General features: G+C 58.8%; 2 protein-coding genes across 2 annotated transcripts in view; both read right to left on the bottom strand.

The window, feature by feature from the left end:
• Positions 1–1663: 1663 nt before the first annotated feature.
• ISYNA1 (inositol-3-phosphate synthase 1) lies at positions 1664–6343 on the bottom strand. Its single transcript, XM_039565990.1, has 11 exons — positions 6110–6343; positions 5094–5218; positions 4846–5007; positions 4303–4432; positions 4035–4228; positions 3806–3955; positions 3514–3729; positions 3273–3437; positions 3078–3191; positions 2746–2963; positions 1664–2027 (listed from the first exon to the last, which is right to left on the bottom strand). Exons 2-11 carry the CDS (start codon positions 5205–5207, stop codon positions 1781–1783), a joined length of 1710 nt encoding a protein of 569 aa, XP_039421924.1. The 5' UTR covers positions 5208–5218; positions 6110–6343; the 3' UTR covers positions 1664–1780.
• A 3690-nt stretch (positions 6344–10033) lies between these two features.
• The window catches only part of ELL (elongation factor for RNA polymerase II), a 53597-nt gene continuing 46141 nt past the window's right edge, over positions 10034–17489 (bottom strand). Inside the window, exons 10-12 of the mRNA XM_039565989.1 lie at positions 15429–15600; positions 14506–14550; positions 10034–13164 (exon numbers count right to left, since the gene is read on the bottom strand). Coding sequence (XP_039421923.1) covers positions 13060–13164; positions 14506–14550; positions 15429–15600 — 322 coding nt within the window. The 3' untranslated portion in view covers positions 10034–13059. The remainder of the gene's footprint in view (positions 13165–14505; positions 14551–15428; positions 15601–17489) is intronic.

The following is a 17489-nucleotide window of genomic DNA, read 5'->3' as shown; positions in this document are numbered from 1 at the left end:
CCCACCCCCCTTTTTTTTTTGTTCCAAACGAACACTAAAAACGAGCAGAGAAAGCGCGGGAGGAAAAACGGGAAAAAAAAGAAATAATAATGATGATTAGAAATAAGTCACGTGACTTATTTGCTGCCCCCAACCTCCCCCCTCACCCCCCCGGCCGCCCCCCTCCCCAGGACTGGGACCCCCCTCCCGTTTTCCAGCCCTTCCCACTCTCCCTGAACTGGGACCCCACCCAGCACTGGGAGCCCCCCCTCTGTACTGGGACCCCTCCCCCCCCCTCCCCAGGACGGGGTCGGCGCTGGAGGGGGGGTCTGGCACTGTGGGGGTGCAGGGGGGCTGTTTTGGGGTGTTTTGCCCCCCCTACATGGGGCGGTACCAAGCCCAGGGAGGGGGATTTTTGGCGGGGGGGTCCATGGCATTGTGCCCCCCTCTCCCCTCCCCTCCATGGCAGGTGGTGCCAATCCCCCCCCCCGATTTGAGGGATCTGGGGGGCTTCACTGAGCTGTGCCCCCCCCAGGCTGGGAGGGTGTGACTCCCTCCCAGTTCTCCCAGTGCCGCCCCCCCAAACCACACCCTGGGGGGGGGGGGGGGGGGGGTGGCAGAACCAGCACAGCCCCCCCAATGTGGGTGCAGACCCCCCCCCCCCCCCCCCGCAAATCTGGGCTGTGCTGGGGGAGGGGGAAGGAGTGGGGGGGCCAAGCCATAACCCCCCCCATGGAGCCACCCCCCCCTCCTCCTCGGGCTCTTTAGGGGGGTCCCAGTGCAGAGCAGCCCCCCCAGCCCCGGGGGGTCCCAGCCCCCCCAGCCCCGTCTGTGTGCTCAGCCAGCACTGTGATCCCCGGCCCCCCCGAGCGCCAGACCGGGGCCCCCCCGACCCCCCCAGGGACCACTTTAATATGAAGGAATTTTTTTTTTTTTTTTTGGTGTGGTTTTGGGTTTTTTTGGGGTTTTTTGGTTTTTTTGTTTTGTTTTGTTTTTTTGATTTTTTTTGGTTTTGCTGATTTTTTCCTCTTTTATAACAGAAAGGACCTCAAAGCCCCCCCTGACCTCCCCCCCCAAAAAGCCCCCCCAAATGCCGCCGCCACACCCAGACCCCCCCTCCCCTGTACAGCCCCGCACTGGGGGTCCCCCTCGTGCCCCCCCCAGGTGGGGGGCAGCCCCCCAGCCCCCATAGGGGTGACCCCCCCCCCCATAGGCGTAGTCGTTCTGTGTAGGGACCCCCCCTCATTTCTAAGCCTTTAGCCCCCCCCCCCATTGCTTATCAAAACAAAATGGGGGAGCCCCCCCCAAAAAAAAAAGAACCAAAAAGAAAAAAAAAGAAAAAAATACAAAAAGGAGCAAAAAAAGAAAAAAAGGCCTAAAAATGACCAAAAAAAAAAAACCACCCCACGACCCCCCCAACACTCCCCCCCCCCCCCCGCCATCAATAAATGTAATTTGATTTTTTTTCAGAAGGCGGCGATATTTGGGTCTCGTTGGGGGTGGGGGGACCCCAAAACCAGGTGAGGAAGACCTGAAGAGGAACGAGGTGAGGGGGACCCCAAAACCAGGTGAGGGTCTCAGGAACCATCTGGGGGACCCCAAAGACCAGATGAGGGTGACCCCAAGAACCAAGTGAGGGGACCCCAAAAGCCAAGTGAAGGGACCCCATAAGCCGGGGGAGGGGTCACGCTGTGCTCCGGGTTTATTGGTGGGTACAAAGCTTCACAGTTTGGAGTCGCCATCAACATTTGGGGTGGGGGAGAACAGTCCCCCCCAAACCCACCCTTCCCACCCCACCCCCCTAAAAAGCCGCTCCGGGCTGGCACGGGGCAGTCGGGGTTAGTCGGCGCCGTCGATGTGCAGGGGGGCTCGGGGCGGCCCCGGCCGGGGGCACAGGGGTGCCCGTTGAGCTGGGCGGGCGCTGCTCTCTTTCTTGGGGACCAGGGGACAGGGCCCCCCCGGGACAGGCGCGCTTGGGGCTCGGCGCCGGCCGCTGCATCTTGTGCTCCAGCAGCATGTGGTTCTGGGGGGGCAGCCCCAGGCAGGCCCTGGGGGCACACAGGGGGTCAGGGTGGGCACCCCGGGGCTGGGGGAGGGCGGGGAGGTGGCACTGACGGGCGGGGGACACGGAGCGTTGGGCACGGGGCGGGGAGCGGGATGGGTTGTTCTGGGCATTGGGATGTGCTGGTGATGGGAACTGGGGGATACTGGAGCGGGGCACCTCCAGGTGTTGGGCACTGGGATCCCCCAGGCACCCCCAAGCACTGGGAACCCCAGGCTTTGGTTACTGGGACCCAATGGGAGCCACTGGTGCTGGGCACTGGGATCCGTTGTGTTGGGTACTGGGATCCATTTGTTTTGGGCTCCCCCCGGGCATCAGGGACTGGGACCCACTGGTGCAGGAGGCGCTGAGCACTGGGTGCCAGGGTCTGTGTGTTGGGACACCCTGGGCATGGGGACCCTGCTCCCCTCAGGCACCCCAGGACTGAGAAATGGGGACACATCCGTGCTGGGACCTTGGTCCTGGGCATCTCCAGGACCTCTGGGCACTGGCACCATCATTTACCAGGACATACTGGAACCCACTGGTGGCACTGGGACCCACCCCCAGCACTGGGCACCCCAGGCCTTGGCCTCCAGGACCCCCTGGATTTGGACACCCCACGATGGGCACTGGGCTATCCCACACTGGGACCCCCTGCAAGCCTTTGGGTGCCACCATGGGCACCGGGGTGGTGGCACGTGGTGGACGGGGACCCCGGGTACCTCAGGATGTTCTCGATGCAGCTGCGCTGGCGGAAGAGCGCGTTGACCACGGGGGTGCCCTCGGGCACGAGCGGGGCCTTGCAGAGGAAGGCGAGGATGGAGAGGACGCTGTGGAAGCCCTGGAACTCAGGATCGGCCTCGGTGCAGAAGGTGATGCGCTGGCACAGCTCCGTCAGGATGGCCAGGTCCAGGATGATGGGGCTGGCCAGCAGCGAGTCCTGCGGGCAGCGAGGGGGTGAGGAGACACCCTGGCACTGAGGGGACACCCCGGGGACACCCCGGGGACACACCCTGGAGACACCCTGGGGACACGCCGGTGGCCCCGCACGCACCTCGCAGGTGTTGTGGATGACGATGGTGTTGGTGCCACCCATCATGATCTCGGACGTGTACTCGTCCAGCGCCCGCTTGCTGTCCCCCACGTAGGGCACGTACTTGATCACCACCTGCCAAAGCCACGTCCCCGTCACCCCCATTGTCACCCCCCACGTGTGTGTGTGATCCCCCCCCCAAAGCCTCCAACTCACGCAGTGGTCAGGCTTGTCCTGGGGGCCGTAGAGGATGGGGTTGGCCTGGACCGTGTCGTCCACCACGTTGCTCTTGGAGATCTCCTTGGAGCGGAACTGCTGTGGTGCCGAGAGGTTCTTGCCGTCGTTGTTCCCCAGGTGGTTGTAGCTCACGATGGACTTGGTCTGGCCAGGGGGGGCACGGGCAGGTCACCCCCTGTCCCCTGCGGCTGGGGACACCCCCCTGTCTGTCCCCACGTACCTTGAGCCCGGCGCCCACCAGGAAATCCACCAGCACCGACTTGAGCTTGGTCTGCCCCGACTTGAAGTCGTCGCCGCCGATGAAGACGCGGCGGTGGGCGGCCAATTCCACCGCCCCCGGCACGAAGGTGTTCTGGGGGGACCCGTTGATGTAGGCGCAGCCCTCCAGGATGCTGGCCACGGCGAAGAGCGTGGACGGGGACACCTCCAGGCCTCGCTGCGGGGACACGGGGCAGCTCAGCGCCACCGCGGTGCTGCTGTCACCCTCCCGCTCCCCTCGCCCGCCCCCTGACCTCGATGGCCCTCAGCAGGTTGTCGGCGGTGTCGTTGAGCCCCGGCACGATGTCACAGAACCTCTCCGTGTTGGCCGTCCACAGGACGATGACTTTGTCCACCCCGCTGCTCTCCTTGAAGTCTCGGATGTCCCTGCGGATCTGCTCCACCTGGGTCACGGCCGGGACGCGTCAGAGCGGTGGCACCGCCCCCATGGCCCTTGTCCCTCCCCTGCCCGCCCGCCAGGACCTGCTCGGCCATGGAGCCCCGCAGGACGTTGTCCGCCCGCTCCTCCTGGTTGGCGGCGATGAATTCGGGGATGTAGATGGAAGGTCGGGGCTTCATCTTCTCCATGTGGGGCCAGAGCTGCTCCTGCAGCGGCCACTCCAGCACCTCCGCCCGCTTCATGGCCTCCGCCAGGTTCAGCGAGGAGATGTCCCAGCCTGGGGGACACAGGGTGACCCAAGCGCTCGGGGTGTCCCGTGCCGCTGTGGGGTCCCCCCCGTGTCCCACCTACCGTCGAAGACGATGTCGTTGGGGTGCACCATGGGCAGCAGGTCCCGGAAGGGCACGTAGACATCACCGGAGGGGCCGGTGCCCAGGCACACGGTGGAGGCTTGGAGCAGGGAGCCGTAGTAGTTGGCTTTCTGGGATGGGGAGGGCAAGGATGAGAGGATGGCAGGGAGAGGAGGGGTCCCAGCACCCCCAAATTGGGGGCTGGGGCTGCGGAGCCCCTTCGCAGGGGCAGGGAGGAGATCGGGGTGCAGGACACCGGTGCAGCCGAGCTTGGTGTCCCCATCCCAGGGGTCATTCTGGGGACACCCCGGGGACACGGCCCTTGCAGGGGTCACGCTGAGGACACCCACTCCACTGAGGTCACACTGAGGACACCCACCCCACTGAGGTCACTCTGGGGACACACCTCTTGCAGGGACCCTGCTGGGGACACCCCCCTCGCTGGGATCTCACTGGGGACACCCACCTTGCAGGGGTCACACTGGGGGGGAACTCCCTCACTGGGGTCACACTGGGGACACCTCCCCTTGCTGGGGACACCCACCTTGCGCCCCGTCTTGGTCATCCAGGACAGCCCCAGCTTGTTGGCCAGCACGGCCGCCGTCACCGTGGTGCCGTTGTTGCCCCCCCAGCCCACCAGCATCACCCCCAGGCGCGGCACCTGCCGGCCCGTGCGGAAGGTGAAGCGGGTGGAGCACGGCCGCACCTGGGACAGAGAGAGGGGACAGCTGGGGACAGAGGGGACGAGCAGAGCCCCCCCCGAGCCCCCCGGGCCCCCCGCCACCTGCCCACCTTGGTGACGCCGTTCTCCTTGCAGACGTGCACGGTGCTGTACGTGTACTTGGCCTCGATGAAGTCCTTGCTGTAGGTGACGTTGGGGCTCTCCACGAGGAACGGCTCTGCCATTGTTCCTGGAGCTGCAATAGGAGGAAATGGGTGTCAGCGCCGCTGGCCTGGCACGCCGGGCCACCCCCCCGGCCCTCCCCGGGCCCTCCGCCCTGCTGGGACGTGGCTGTGCCGCCCGTGGGGACCTTGGCTCCCTGCCCTCCCAGCCTGGTGGTGGCACTGGGACGCTCACTGCAGCCCCTTCCCACGCGTGTCCCGGGACAGGGGGGGAGTTGGGGGGGACACCCTCACCCCAGGACCTCACGGAGGGCCCAGAGAGCCGAGGGGTGCGGGACAGACAGGGACTGTCCCTGGTGTCCCCTCCCTGGGGGTGGCACAGGAAGGCGTGGGGGACTAGGGATGCTCCCAGGGGACATGGGGTGTCCCTGCACGCCGGGGGGCCGGGGGCTGCAGGGGACGTGGGAACTGTGCCCTCGATCCCTGGGGGTGGCAGAAGGCACTTCCAGGTGACGTGGGGACAACCCTGCACCCTGGGGTGGCACAGGGGTCACGGGGACCAGGGGTGTCCCTGCTCCTGGGGATGTCAGAACGTGCAGGGGACGTGGGGACAGAAGCTGTCTCTCCCAGGCATGCAGGGAATTCGGTGACAGGGGCGGTCCCTACACCCTGGGGTGACAGATGAGGCAGGGGACATGGGGACGAGGGCTGTTTCCACTCCCAGAGCTGTCCCAGGGGACATCGGAGCAAGACTGTCCCAGCAGCCCGGGGTGGCACAGGGGACATGGGAACAAGGGCTGTCCCTCTCCAGGGGAAAGGGGATTTGGGGACAGCGGGTGTCCCAGCACCCCGGGGTGGCGGGGGACACCGGGACGAGAGCTGACCCCGCCGAGGGCGCGGGGGGACACGGATCCGCAAACCCGAACCTCTCCGGGGGTCAGTCCCGCTCCGCCGCGGGCACTCACCGGGCCGGGCCGCGCCGGGCGCGCAGGAGCCGGAGCCGGTGTCTGTGTCGGTGCCGGTGCCCGGTACCAGTGGTTGCGCCCGGTGCCCGTTGTCTGGTGGCGGTATCCTGTGCCCGGTGTGCGGTGCCCAGTGCCGGCAGCCGGTGTCCGGTGTTCAGTGCCCGGTGTCCGGTGCCGCCCCGCGGGGACGATGCGATCGCGCTGCGGCCGCCCCGGCTCCCGCCGCTTAATCGGCTCCGCGGCCCCGCCCCGGCCCCGCCCCCGCCCGGCCGCGCCCCCCGCACGTGCCCAACGGCACCGGCAGCCCCGGACCCCCCGGGCCCCCCCGAGCCCCCGACCCCCGGTGCCGGGGCACGTGCGGGGCTCCCCGGACCACGCCGGCCGCTCGTACCGGGGGGCGGCGGGAGGTGACGGGCAGGAGGGGGAAGCGGCCGCTGACCCGGGAAGGGGAAGTGTCGCCGGGGCCGGTCCCGGGCCGGGACCGGGGGTCCCGCCGCCGCCTTCCGGCCATTGACAGCCCCGGGCCGGCGGCTTCCTGCGCCCGGGACCCGCGGGCGCCTTCCCACGGCGCCGCTCCCACAGGGCTGCCAGCCCCGCACCGGCACCGCGCTGCCCCGGCAGCCCCTGTTATCCTGCTGCTGCCCCCGGCGTGGGCACCCCAAAAGTCACGGCACCCTGGAGCCCCCGGCAGGGACACCCCGAAGGTCATGGCACCCCACAGCCCCTGGCATGGACACCCCAGAGCCCCCTGGCGTGGGCACCCCAAAAGTCACGGCTCGCCGGAGCCCCCGCCGCCCCTCCAGCGCCCACCCCGGGTCCCCGCCGGCGCTGCCGGGGGGCACCGGCCCCCGTGTGAGGCCGCCCCCCCCCCCGTGTGGGCCCGGGGAGCGCGGGGGGTGCCCGGGGCCGGCGCAGAGAACGGGGCCGTGGCCGCCCCCCCGCTGGCGGCCCCCGGGGTCCCGCTGCCTTTCAATGGCCCGCCCCGCTTCAAAGGGGCCCCCGGAGCCGGAGCAACGCCCCGGGTCCCTCCCCACCCTCGCTCCCCGCAGACACGGCGAGGACAGCTCTGCCCTCCTCCGCCACCCACCCCGCTCCTCGGGGCTCGCTGCCATCGCCACCCACCCTCCGGCACGCAGCGGGACGGGACCCACCGGGACCGACCCCGGAGGGCACCTGCGGCCGGGCGGCCGCGGGGAGAGGCGGCGGTGAAGGGCACGGCGGTGCCGGGGGCCGCGTCCGGCCCCTTGGCCATGGAGGAACAATGATCCCTTGGTGCCGGGCTGGAGGACAAAACGAGCCCCGCGCTGGAATGCCAGTGCCTCAGCAAATTATTGAAACAAAAATAACATTTCTTTGTACAATAATCCTGGGGCGGGGAGGGTCCGGGCAGCGCTGCCAGGGGCCCAGAACTGGTATTTTTCCACTGCTTTCCTCTTTTTTTTTTTTTTTTTCTTATTTTTTTACTTTTTTTTTTCGCCCCCCTCCCATAACTCCCACCATTGTTCCTTCCCCCACTCCCTTCCCACTCCTCCCACGCTCGGCACCGCATGAGCGGGGCTCCCTTGTTCCCGCTCGCCCAACGCGTCCATGGGCCGGGAGCCCGGGCCGGCCGCCCAGTGCCTTCGCTCCCCAGCTGCCGGGGGCTGGCGGGGGGCCAGCGGAGCCGTAGCGGAGCCATAGCGACCGGCCCCGCTCCCCCAGCAATGGTGCCCACCCCCCGGTGCCAGCAGACCCCCCGCTCCAGCCCCGGGGTGGGTATCCAGGCCACGCAGCCCCCCCCGGGGGCTCCCAAACTCCGCGGCGCTTCATTATAAGCAGGTTCAGGGGCTGGTCCTGCAGCAGCCGGAGATGCTGTGAGTGCTGGGAAGGGCTCGGCTGGGGGGTTCCTGCCTCTGTCCCCCCCCCCAACAGGTCGAGGCCAACCCCGCCAGCCCCAGATTTGTGCCTTGAAACAGCCTCAGCATTCCCTTGCCACGTTTTCCTTCCTCCACGGTTGGGTTTTTTCCCCTCGTGTAATATAATCCCAGGCTCTGGCCCTTCATTATCCATGCTGGCAGCTCCTCATCCTCCTCCCTCTCCCTGTGCCATCGCCCTCCGGGCGCTGCGTGCCCAAGGTCGGACCCACGCCTGGAAGGGAGGGAGCAGGGGGTGATTTTGGGGGTCGTGCCCGGCGCTGGAGGTGCAGCAGCTGCTCTGGGAGAGGGACCAGAGCCATCGGACCGTGGCAAGGACGAATTATTCTAATGAGCTTCCTCCTGTAAACGAGCCACGAGCAGAGAAAGGTGCCCGGGGAAAAACCCACGAGGGAAAAATCCACAGGGGAAAAAACCCATGGGGAAAAAACATCCACAGGGAAAAAAACGCCCACGGTGCTGTCACCGTGCTTCCAGCATCCCTCAAACCTGGCCAGGGCCTTCCCACGCCTGCATGACCCCAAATTAGGGGCAGTTTGTGCAAGATGTGGTGCGAAGTGACTGTTCCCAGGTGTGACCCGAGTTATCAGTGAATTATCAGAGCCCAGGGCTCCTCCCGAGCCTGCACCCGGCTCGGTTTTGCCATCCGGGAGGACGCGGAGAGCGGGGATGCTCCCGGCGCGGCGGTCCCGGCTCCCGGCGGTGCCGATAAGGAGGCGGCGGCGGCAGGAGCCCGGCTGGCTCTGGCACAGCAAACGCAGCCAGTAAATTTCCACTGGGGCAGCTCCGAGTTAATGAGCTCAATGCGTGACCCCGGGCAGCGCCGGAGCTGCCAGCGGTTGGGAGGAATTCCCCAGGAAAGCTGGGAGGGGATGGGGACCCTTCCTGTGTGAGCGGCCCCGCGGGGCAGGAACCGGCCTTGGATCCGCTCAGCGCCCCGGGGGAAGCTCACAGAGGGTGAAGGGGGCCTGGGGTGCAGAGCTTGGCTCAGAAGCCACATCTGAAACTAAAACTGGAGGATTTGGGGATTTGCAAGAGCCTGGGCTCAGCTCTTGCTCCATGGCCGAGTCCCACCGGTGTCTCGTCGTGCGGATGCTGGTGCTGCCGTGTCAGCTGCAAGGACAAGGACACCTTTTAAACAATAAACCAAGACTCCATAAAACGTTATTTGATCCCTGGATTATTGTCACCTTCTCCGGTCTGGTTTGGAGGGACAATCCCGAACCCAGCACTTAACCCAAGTGAACACGTTATGGACACAGGGAAGGCAGTGCCAGCACCTGTGGCCTCTGGCCCTTGGGTTTGTGCTGGTCACCCTCTGCTCCAGGAAGGGAAGGCAGCAGGAAAGCAGCAGCGATTCCAAGGCTATTACACTCCTGAGTAGTTTTATCCTTGATTTTGTGTTGCTGCTCCATCCAGCCCCAGGGATGCAGCCGAAGGCAGGGCCAGAGCAATCCCTGGTGACAGCAAGAAAAGGGACAGTCCTGACACAGCCCAGCTTCTGCGGGATGATTCAGCCGGGCAGGAGGAGGTGGGAGAGCTCCGGCAGGGTCCGTGCCAGGCTCATCCCCACCTCCTGCTCCAGCAGCATCCCCAGGATGAGACTCACTGCCCCAGCAGCCCCTCCGTGGATTCTGAGCATCCCAGAGCCTCCTGCTGCTCCGGGGCCACGGACCCTCCAGGCTGACAGCAGCAGCATCCAGCGCCTCTTCCAAAGCAGCTTTTCCTCCAAAAACCCGGCCGGTGCTGCAGCGGGAAGCCCCCCCCAGCTCGTGCCAGGGCTGGAGGCCGATCCCAGCGCAGCGTTCCAAGGAGCTGGCCCGCTCCAAGCACCTCTTCCCTTCTCCTCTTTCTTACCTACTCCCTGCTCTGACACTTCAGCTCACTCAAGTGACCCGGTTCCTTCCCGTTTCCTGCTTCCAAGCTCCACGCCAGCCATTTATCACCTTTCCCTTTTGAGTTTCCTTGCAGGGAGAAGCACTGAAAAGAAATCCACAACCTTATTGTCTGCTTGTTTTCCAATACAGTGAATTTATTATATGTTGCAAAATCAGCATTCAGCTTTTTTAGTGTACAAAAAAAGGACACTAGCTCTTAAGAAAAAAGATTAGGAAAGCTGAAGACTATGCTGCCTTGAAATTGTAACATTTTGGCAAAGTGAAAAGCTCTTTTGTAAACTCCAACTCCATGGCTCAATATAGTTTTTATCCACAGTACAATATTACAAAGTAAAACACAGTATCAATAAGTTAAGATCATACTTAATCACCTAGAACTGGTTTCTATTAACCCAAAAAGCACAAAATTTTGCCTAAGCTTCATCGTCTCTAAAAAGAAAAAAAAAAAAAAAAAAAAAAAAAAAAAGAAAAAAAAAAGGCAGATTCGACTACAATTCTTTAACACAGTCCAAAAGAAAAGTGAAGCAGGAAGTTGGTGGATGCTAATTGGGTCTCACAGTTTGGATAATTCATTAAATATTTTCAGGGGTTTTTTTATATTCAAATTTTTTAGAAGTTCCAGAATATACATGTAAATGTACACAATACATCTTTGTATACAACTCTGTTTGCAAAAATATCTTATAGCAGATGTATAAAGATTGAGATCCATCTCTATCCCCTCCCCCCCCAAGCAACAACAGGAAAAAACCCCCCTCCTTTCAAAATATTAAGGATCAGGAGAAGTGTTTCCATGGAAGAATTTACTCATCCTGGGTTTGTAGCTGCTGCCTCTTCTGCCATCCCGAGTTCCGCCTCCGCCGCAGTCGGAACGAAGCCCCCACCAAGCCCCAGCACTGGGGAAATTCAGTTTTTCCACCCCAAAATCCCGGCACTGGGCAGGGCCGGCGATGCCGGGCTGTGCAGTGACAATCCCACAGCGGGGCTGAGGGTTTGTGACATCCCAGGTCCTCCTCATCCCCTCCCAGATCCCCACGGCTCCGGGCGCGCCCACCCCGCTGCCAGAATTCCCGGCTGGGATTCCCGGCAAGGCCCCACGGAGCAGGAGCACGAAATTTTCCAGACAAAAGCTCCTTGCCTCCAGAGCTCCCAGCGTTTTCCAGAAGCACCAGAGGCAGGTGGTGCTGCACAAACGCTCCCTGATTTGGTTTTGATTTGATCTGGGGAGGAAGGGACGGGAGCAAAGCAATCCTGACCCCCGAGATTCCCAGCAGGAACGCCCTGGGGGGGTTCTGGGGTGCTCCCCCTGTGCTCCTTGGGCAGAGCATCTCTTCCCACCCTCCTTCTCCACAGGTTTGGGGCTGAGGACCAGTGGAAGACTGGTGGCATTCCAGTGGCATTCCAAGGGCCACGGCCACCGTGTCCCTCTGGCTGTCACCTTTCCCTTGGAGAAGGGGATGGCAAAGCCCTACTGAGCGCTGGATGCACAGGGAGAGACCTCAGAATAAAGTGACAAAGCAAAAGCAGTGGCCCTGGCTGTGTGACAACAATGAAATAATAATAATTATAATAATAATTAATAATTTTATCACCTATTTTTAATACAGCAGATGGACCCACGTTTTGTTTGGGGCAGGAAAAAACTCAAATAACTCCTTGTTGTAAGAAGTGTTTCCCTCCTTAACTCTGCCATTCCTCTCCTTCAAAGGGTGAAAGGCTCTTCAGTGCAACCTCCAAGGGAAGGAGACTCCACAGGGAAGGAATCCTTTACTTTGAGATAAACGGAAGCGGGAAGAAGTCAAATCCCACAGGCTGGCAGGATTAAAAAGGGGAGAGGGGAGAGAAAGAAAGGAACAGCAGAGTTAAAGGACACCTTTGTGCTTTTCGGAGTGTTTCTCACACCCTGGCCATACTCTAAAACGTTCCCTTCAATCCAAAGTAAAGAATTAAAAAAAAAAAAAAAAAAAAAAAAAATCAGGAAGCAGGACTGCAGGGAGAAGCTGGCTGAGATAAAGCACACCAGTGGTGGAAGGGATCCGCGTGGGAAAACAGCACCTTACTGCTCCCACAAGGATTTGCTGCTGCCTTGGAAAGACACACACACACAAAAAAAAATATCCCAGGAGAAAGCAGAGCACCCCCCCACCCCCTCCTCTCATGGATCAGGGAATAAAGTCACTCGTCTGGGTGACTCTTGGGTAAGTTTTAGTAATACTGCAAGGAAAGGGTCCCAAGCACTTGGCCTAAAAGGAAAAGGGAGGCACAGTTTTAGAAAAAAGATGCTTTTTTCTTTCCTCTTTTTTTTTTTTTTTTTGATACAAAAATAGACCATAGTCTCATTAGCAATTAATAAAATTGGCTGCCTTGGTAGAAAATTAGAAAAGTCAAAGCCAGACAGGTCTCCATCTTCCCAGCACTGGTAGCTGGAGGTGAACTGGGCGGACTGGGCAGAAGGTTTGCACCCAAACGCACAGAGCGGATTGAAAAAAAGGGGTTTTGGGAGGGGTTTTGTTTTTTTGGGATCCACCTCTTCCCTGGCCAAGGTGCTGAGCCCCAGGGGACCCCCTGTGCTGCCACAATTCCCTCCCCCCCGAGGATGACAAAGCAGGGACAGACAAGGAGAGCTCAGGGAACGTGGTGTATTTCCGCGGAGCCGGGAGCACACAGCTCTCATTCCGAACAGTCCTAGCAGCAATTCCAGTTCCTCACCATTTGCAGGACAATTTGTAACCCACGTGGAGCTGGGCCAGGGGGAATTACAACTTCATGCCAAACTTTTTACAGATTCTTAACCTGTGGGAGCTTCGGTCACTTTAGGCAAGTTTTCCCTTAAGTGTCAAACGCTGGCTTCAAATAAGCAGAATTTTTTTGTTTGGTTGGGTATTTTTTGTGATTTTTTTTTTTTTTTTTTTTGTTATCCATTTGTTACATTCCAACATTCAGAGAGGCTTAAAAACTCGGGAGGAGCGTGCTGGACGTGGACATGACAGATCTGGCATCTTAAAGTCATCCCCAAGTTCTTCAACTGCGAGGAATTAATGCTCGTCTCTGAAAGGGATTTTGGGCGTATAAAAGGGAACGTAACGTCCAGGGTGACTGGATTTTGGTTTGCCCTACCCAGTCCAGGGGTGAGTGGCAGCTAAAACTGCTGCTGGTCATACTCTGCTATCAGTTTTTTGATGTGGGCCAGTTTGTTGTGGAGGTATTCGCAGCGGTTCTTCTCTTGGCTGTAGTTGGGGTTTGTCTGCAAAACAAACAAACAAATGGAAATAATGCAGAGGTAGGAAAGGTTCTGGACAGATCAAGGCTGAGCCCCAGGTGGGCTCAACAGCACAAAGCAGATCATGGAATCAGTCATGGGATGGTTTGGGTTGGAGGGAAGGCAAAGATGATCTCATCCTATGGGCAGGGACACCTTCCACCATCCCAGGCTGCTCCAAGCCCCTGGATCCAGCACTTCCAGGGATGGGGCAGCCACAGCTGCTCTGGGAATTCCATCCCAAACCCTCCCCACCTTCGCAGGGAGGAATTCCTCCCAATATCCCAGCCATCGCTGCCCTCTGGCAGTGGGAAGCCATTCCCAGTGTCCTGTCCCTCCAGCCCTTGTCCCAAGTCCCTCTGAGCTCTCCTGGAGCCCCTGTGGGCTCTGGAAGGAGCTTTAAGGTCTTCCCAGAACCTTCCCTTCTCCAGCCTGGCCATGGACACTGCCAGGGATGGGGCAGCCACAGCTTCCCTGGGAATTCCATTCCATTCTCTCCCTGCCCTCACCAGGAAGAATTTCCTCCTATCCCACCTAAACCTCCCCTCTTTCAGCTTAAAGCCACGGATATGACCATGGAAAAAAGCTTTTTTTAGACCCTTCTTTAAAATAGATCTGTTCTGATCAAACCCAGCCAAGAATAAAAGCCCTTTTCAGATGATCCAGCTCCAGGAGCCCCATCATAGGGAAGAAGCACACCAGAGTTAGGCTCCACCTAACTGGGCTTTCAATCCCCACCTGCCCTCTGCCCCCACCTCACAGCCTCTGGAACAAAGATGAACTTCCAACATGCAGGGAATCTCTTCAAAAAGCTCCTAAATCCCCCAGGATGACAGGGCTCAGGACTGTATTCACTTATTTAAAGGAAAAACCCCCAATTCCCACTGGTGTGTGGATGCTTTGCAGAAAAATACTGAAATTTAAGGTATTTTATGTGCCCCAAACCCCAAAAATCTGGGGACAGAGCTCCAGAGACTGATCCCAGCTCGGATCCCATGTCCCAGCAGCCCCCAGATCCCAGAGGATCCTGTTATCCCTCAGCCTGTGCATCTGAAACACGAACTGTTCCTTCCCTGGAGAGATAAAGGCCCTGGCTGAACACACCCATTGTGCCACGGCCACGGCTCAGCGATCCCTGGGATCCATGGAGCACTCCCAGCTCCCCCCAAACCCTTTCTGATCTGCTTTTAGGGACAGGCTGGAGCTGAACAAAGATCTGCTGCAATTGCCTCAGAGCCTGGGTTTGCTCTTGGCAAGGGCCCATCTCTTTCAGTCACACCAGGGGCACCGCCCAAAATCCTTCTGTGGCCAAGGACATTCCCTTACCTTTTTAATTTTCCGATATTCCTGTAAAATTTGATCGTGGATGGTCTAAAAAAAAAAAAAAAAAAAAAAAAAAAATAGGGCATGAATTTCAGTTCTGCAGCAGGTATTTACTGATGGCTCAATGTACACAATTCCTCCGAATTCCAGCTGAAATCTGCTCCCTCCATGGCATCCCTGGGGAGATCCAATGGCCACAACCAGCTCTGATTCCATGGATATCCTGGAGCTAACACAGAAGGATGAGGCCCCACTCCCCAGCCATGAGAACTACCTGTGACAAGCACCTGGATTCCAGGATAATTCACATTCCCAAAGCCCCAACTGATATTCTTTCCCCCCCCCCAAAAAGATCTGAAAACAATCCAGTGAGGAATTCTGCAAGGAGAAGAAGGGCAGGAGGTTTGAGGGAGGAAGCTGTGCTGAGCACAATAGGTGCTCTGTAAAAATCTGTTTATTATCCTCGACGAGACTCACTTTTTCAAGCTAATGAATAGCTAAAACTCTTTAAAAACCACTCCGACAAGTCCAATAATGCTGCATTATTCAGATCAAAGGTTGCAGAGGAACAGATGACCCCGTGCTAACTCCCCTTCCAGCCCCGATACGCTCCCATATGTGCAAATATGAGTTTTTCTGGCTGGGATACACTAATAGCTTCCAGCAGCTTTTGGCTAAGGACACCAATTGTCTCACTGAGGCCTTTCCTTGTCAACAAGTCCCATGATGTGGCTCCAGCCTGAAAAAGGAGCAGCGCAGAGCTGGGCTAGGAGCGTTCCCCAAAGCTGTCAGCTGTGTGCACGTTCCCCAGCAGCTCTGAGGCTGGAATTTAGACACCGACCCAGCCCAAACAGAGCACATCAAAGAACTGCAGCTTTGCCACGTGCAGAACGAGCTTTTTCGGCTGTTTTTAGCTCTGTTTCTACCTTATATTCCTCAGAGCCCTGCAAAAGTTGCTTCAGCTTGGCGTCCAGCTGGGTGAACCGTCGGGTTATCCGCTCTATCCGGGCGTGCAAGTCCCTGTACTCGTTGTATTCCGCGTTGAAGTCGTTCTTGTAGCTCTGACGCTGCTCCGAGGAGGAAATGGCTGCGTATTTTCTGCAGGGGAAAAAGGGTTTGGTGAATGGGTTTTTGAGGGGAATTGGTCTGGGGGGGAATTCTCTCTGGGATGTGGCAGTGCTGAGCATGGCGGGGGGGGGTTGGGATGAGCCTGCCAGGTGACTGGAAACAGAAGTTGTGGGTAATTCAGAATGATGGGATCGTTTAGGTGGGATATTGGGAAGGAATTCTTCACTGTGAAGGGTCTGGTATGGAATTCCCAGAGAAGCTGTGGCTGCCTCATCCCTGGAAGTGTTTGGAGCGACCTGGGACAGGGGAAGGTGTCCCTGCCTGTGGCAGGGGTGGCACTGGATGGGGCTTTAGCTCATTCCAGCCCAAACCATTCTGGGATTCTGTGATTAAAGCTGGAAAAGCCCTCCAAGATCAAATCCCAGCACTGCCAAGGCCGCCACTAACCCACATCCCCAGGTGCCACATCCACACGGCTTAAATCCCTCCAGGGACGGTGGTTCCCTGTCTCAGTGAAGAAATTCTCCCTAACATCCCATCCAAACCTCCCCTGGTGCAGCTTGAGGCCGTTTCCTCTCATCCTGACTTGCATTAAAGTAGCAAATTATGGAGGCAACCACCAGGGATTGTTGCCCTGACCTCCTGTAAAACAAACAATGCTTGCTCCCAAAACTTCCTATCTGTGCCAGATAGGGTGGAAGAGGCAGGTACAGCCAAGCCTGGGAGCAGCTGGGGGTGGAGGAGGACACTCAGATAGCGCTGCTACAGCTTCTCTAACTCCTGCTGGCCCGCAGAACATGGAGTTCTGCATCTGTGCCAGGCATTGGAACAGCAGGAATACGATGCTTCCAGTGTTAAGAGTCTTTAAAGGAACACAAAAAGCATTGAGCCATCGTTGCAAAACGCTCGCAGGGTGATTATGTGGCAAGAGCACGACAAGAAACCACGGTGAGGAGCTTTATTCAGTTTTTTTTTTCCCCCACCAGCAACTCTATTTCCAGCACCTTCTGGAGACACTCGATGTGCCCTGAGCTCAGGTTGAACTGATGTGCCTTTGGGGGCCTTTTGGAAGTGATTCTGCTCAACAAAAAGCCATTAAAGCTGACATTTGCAGCCCTCTCTGAAGGTAAAACTCATCTTTTGGTAGGTGATGGCTCTGATTTGCCTCCCTGCTCCGGCTGCAGCAGGGCCAGCTCGGTGCATGACCATGGAAAAGCTGATTTAGGCCTCAAATTCAGGGGGAACTTTCAGTGCTTTAACTTTTTAAGTGCTCTAAACTTCTAGAACTGACTCCTTGCCAGGGGCTGGGCTAAAGAACCATCCACACAGGATGAAGCATCAAACAGCAGTGACAGCTCTTAGAATCTGAAGAGCTGGACACAAACCAGTCAGGTCACACCAGGTGAGAGCACAGAGCTCCCAGCGCTCAGAAACCTCCCCCAGTTCCTTTGCAGAGGGCCCAAGGAGCTGCAATATCCCTTTTTGGGAGGGATCAGCACATGGGTGAGAGAAAAAAAACACCCCCAGCCACCCAAATTCTTCAGAATGGCCCGAAAAATGTCACCTTGAAGGCATTGCTTGTATGGCTGATCCAGCCCAGCAAAGCAGAAACCACACCAGCAGCCTTTATCTGCTCCAGAGCTTCCTCCTCCATCCCTTCCCTCCCAGTGATCCCAGCACAGCCAAACCAGCTCTGATGGAAACAACCCCCAGGCTGGGACATGCACAGAGAATTCCCCCCCCACCAGCTACAACTTTTTCCCCACCCCAAAGCTTTGTTTAGAACAGGTTTGGGTTTATGCAGATTTTGGGCTTCCTTCACAGGGATTTTTGGGCTTCAGTTGTTTAATTAACCCCGAGGGGATCTGATTAAAGAGTCGAGAGGTGAAACAACTCACATCCTAACCCAGGGGTTAGAG

This window comes from Corvus cornix, chromosome 28 (genome assembly GCF_000738735.6).
Source record: "Corvus cornix cornix isolate S_Up_H32 chromosome 28, ASM73873v5, whole genome shotgun sequence".
Taxonomy (NCBI): Eukaryota; Metazoa; Chordata; class Aves; order Passeriformes; family Corvidae; genus Corvus; species Corvus cornix.
This window is presented reverse-complemented; position numbering and strand designations above follow the sequence as displayed.

Bases quoted from the DNA above. Each gene is read 5' to 3' on its own strand.
- ISYNA1 (XM_039565990.1), bottom strand. From the start codon at position 5,207: ATGGCAGAGCCGTTCCTCGTGGAGAGCCCCAACGTCACCTACAGCAAG. The intron at 2,964-3,077 runs GTGCGTGCGGGG...CGCTGCCCGCAG, and splicing joins TCATCCACAACACCTGCGAG to GACTCGCTGCTGGCCAGCCC. The intron at 2,028-2,745 runs GTACCCGGGGTC...GTGTGCCCCCAG, and splicing joins TGCATCGAGAACATCCTGAG to GGCCTGCCTGGGGCTGCCCC.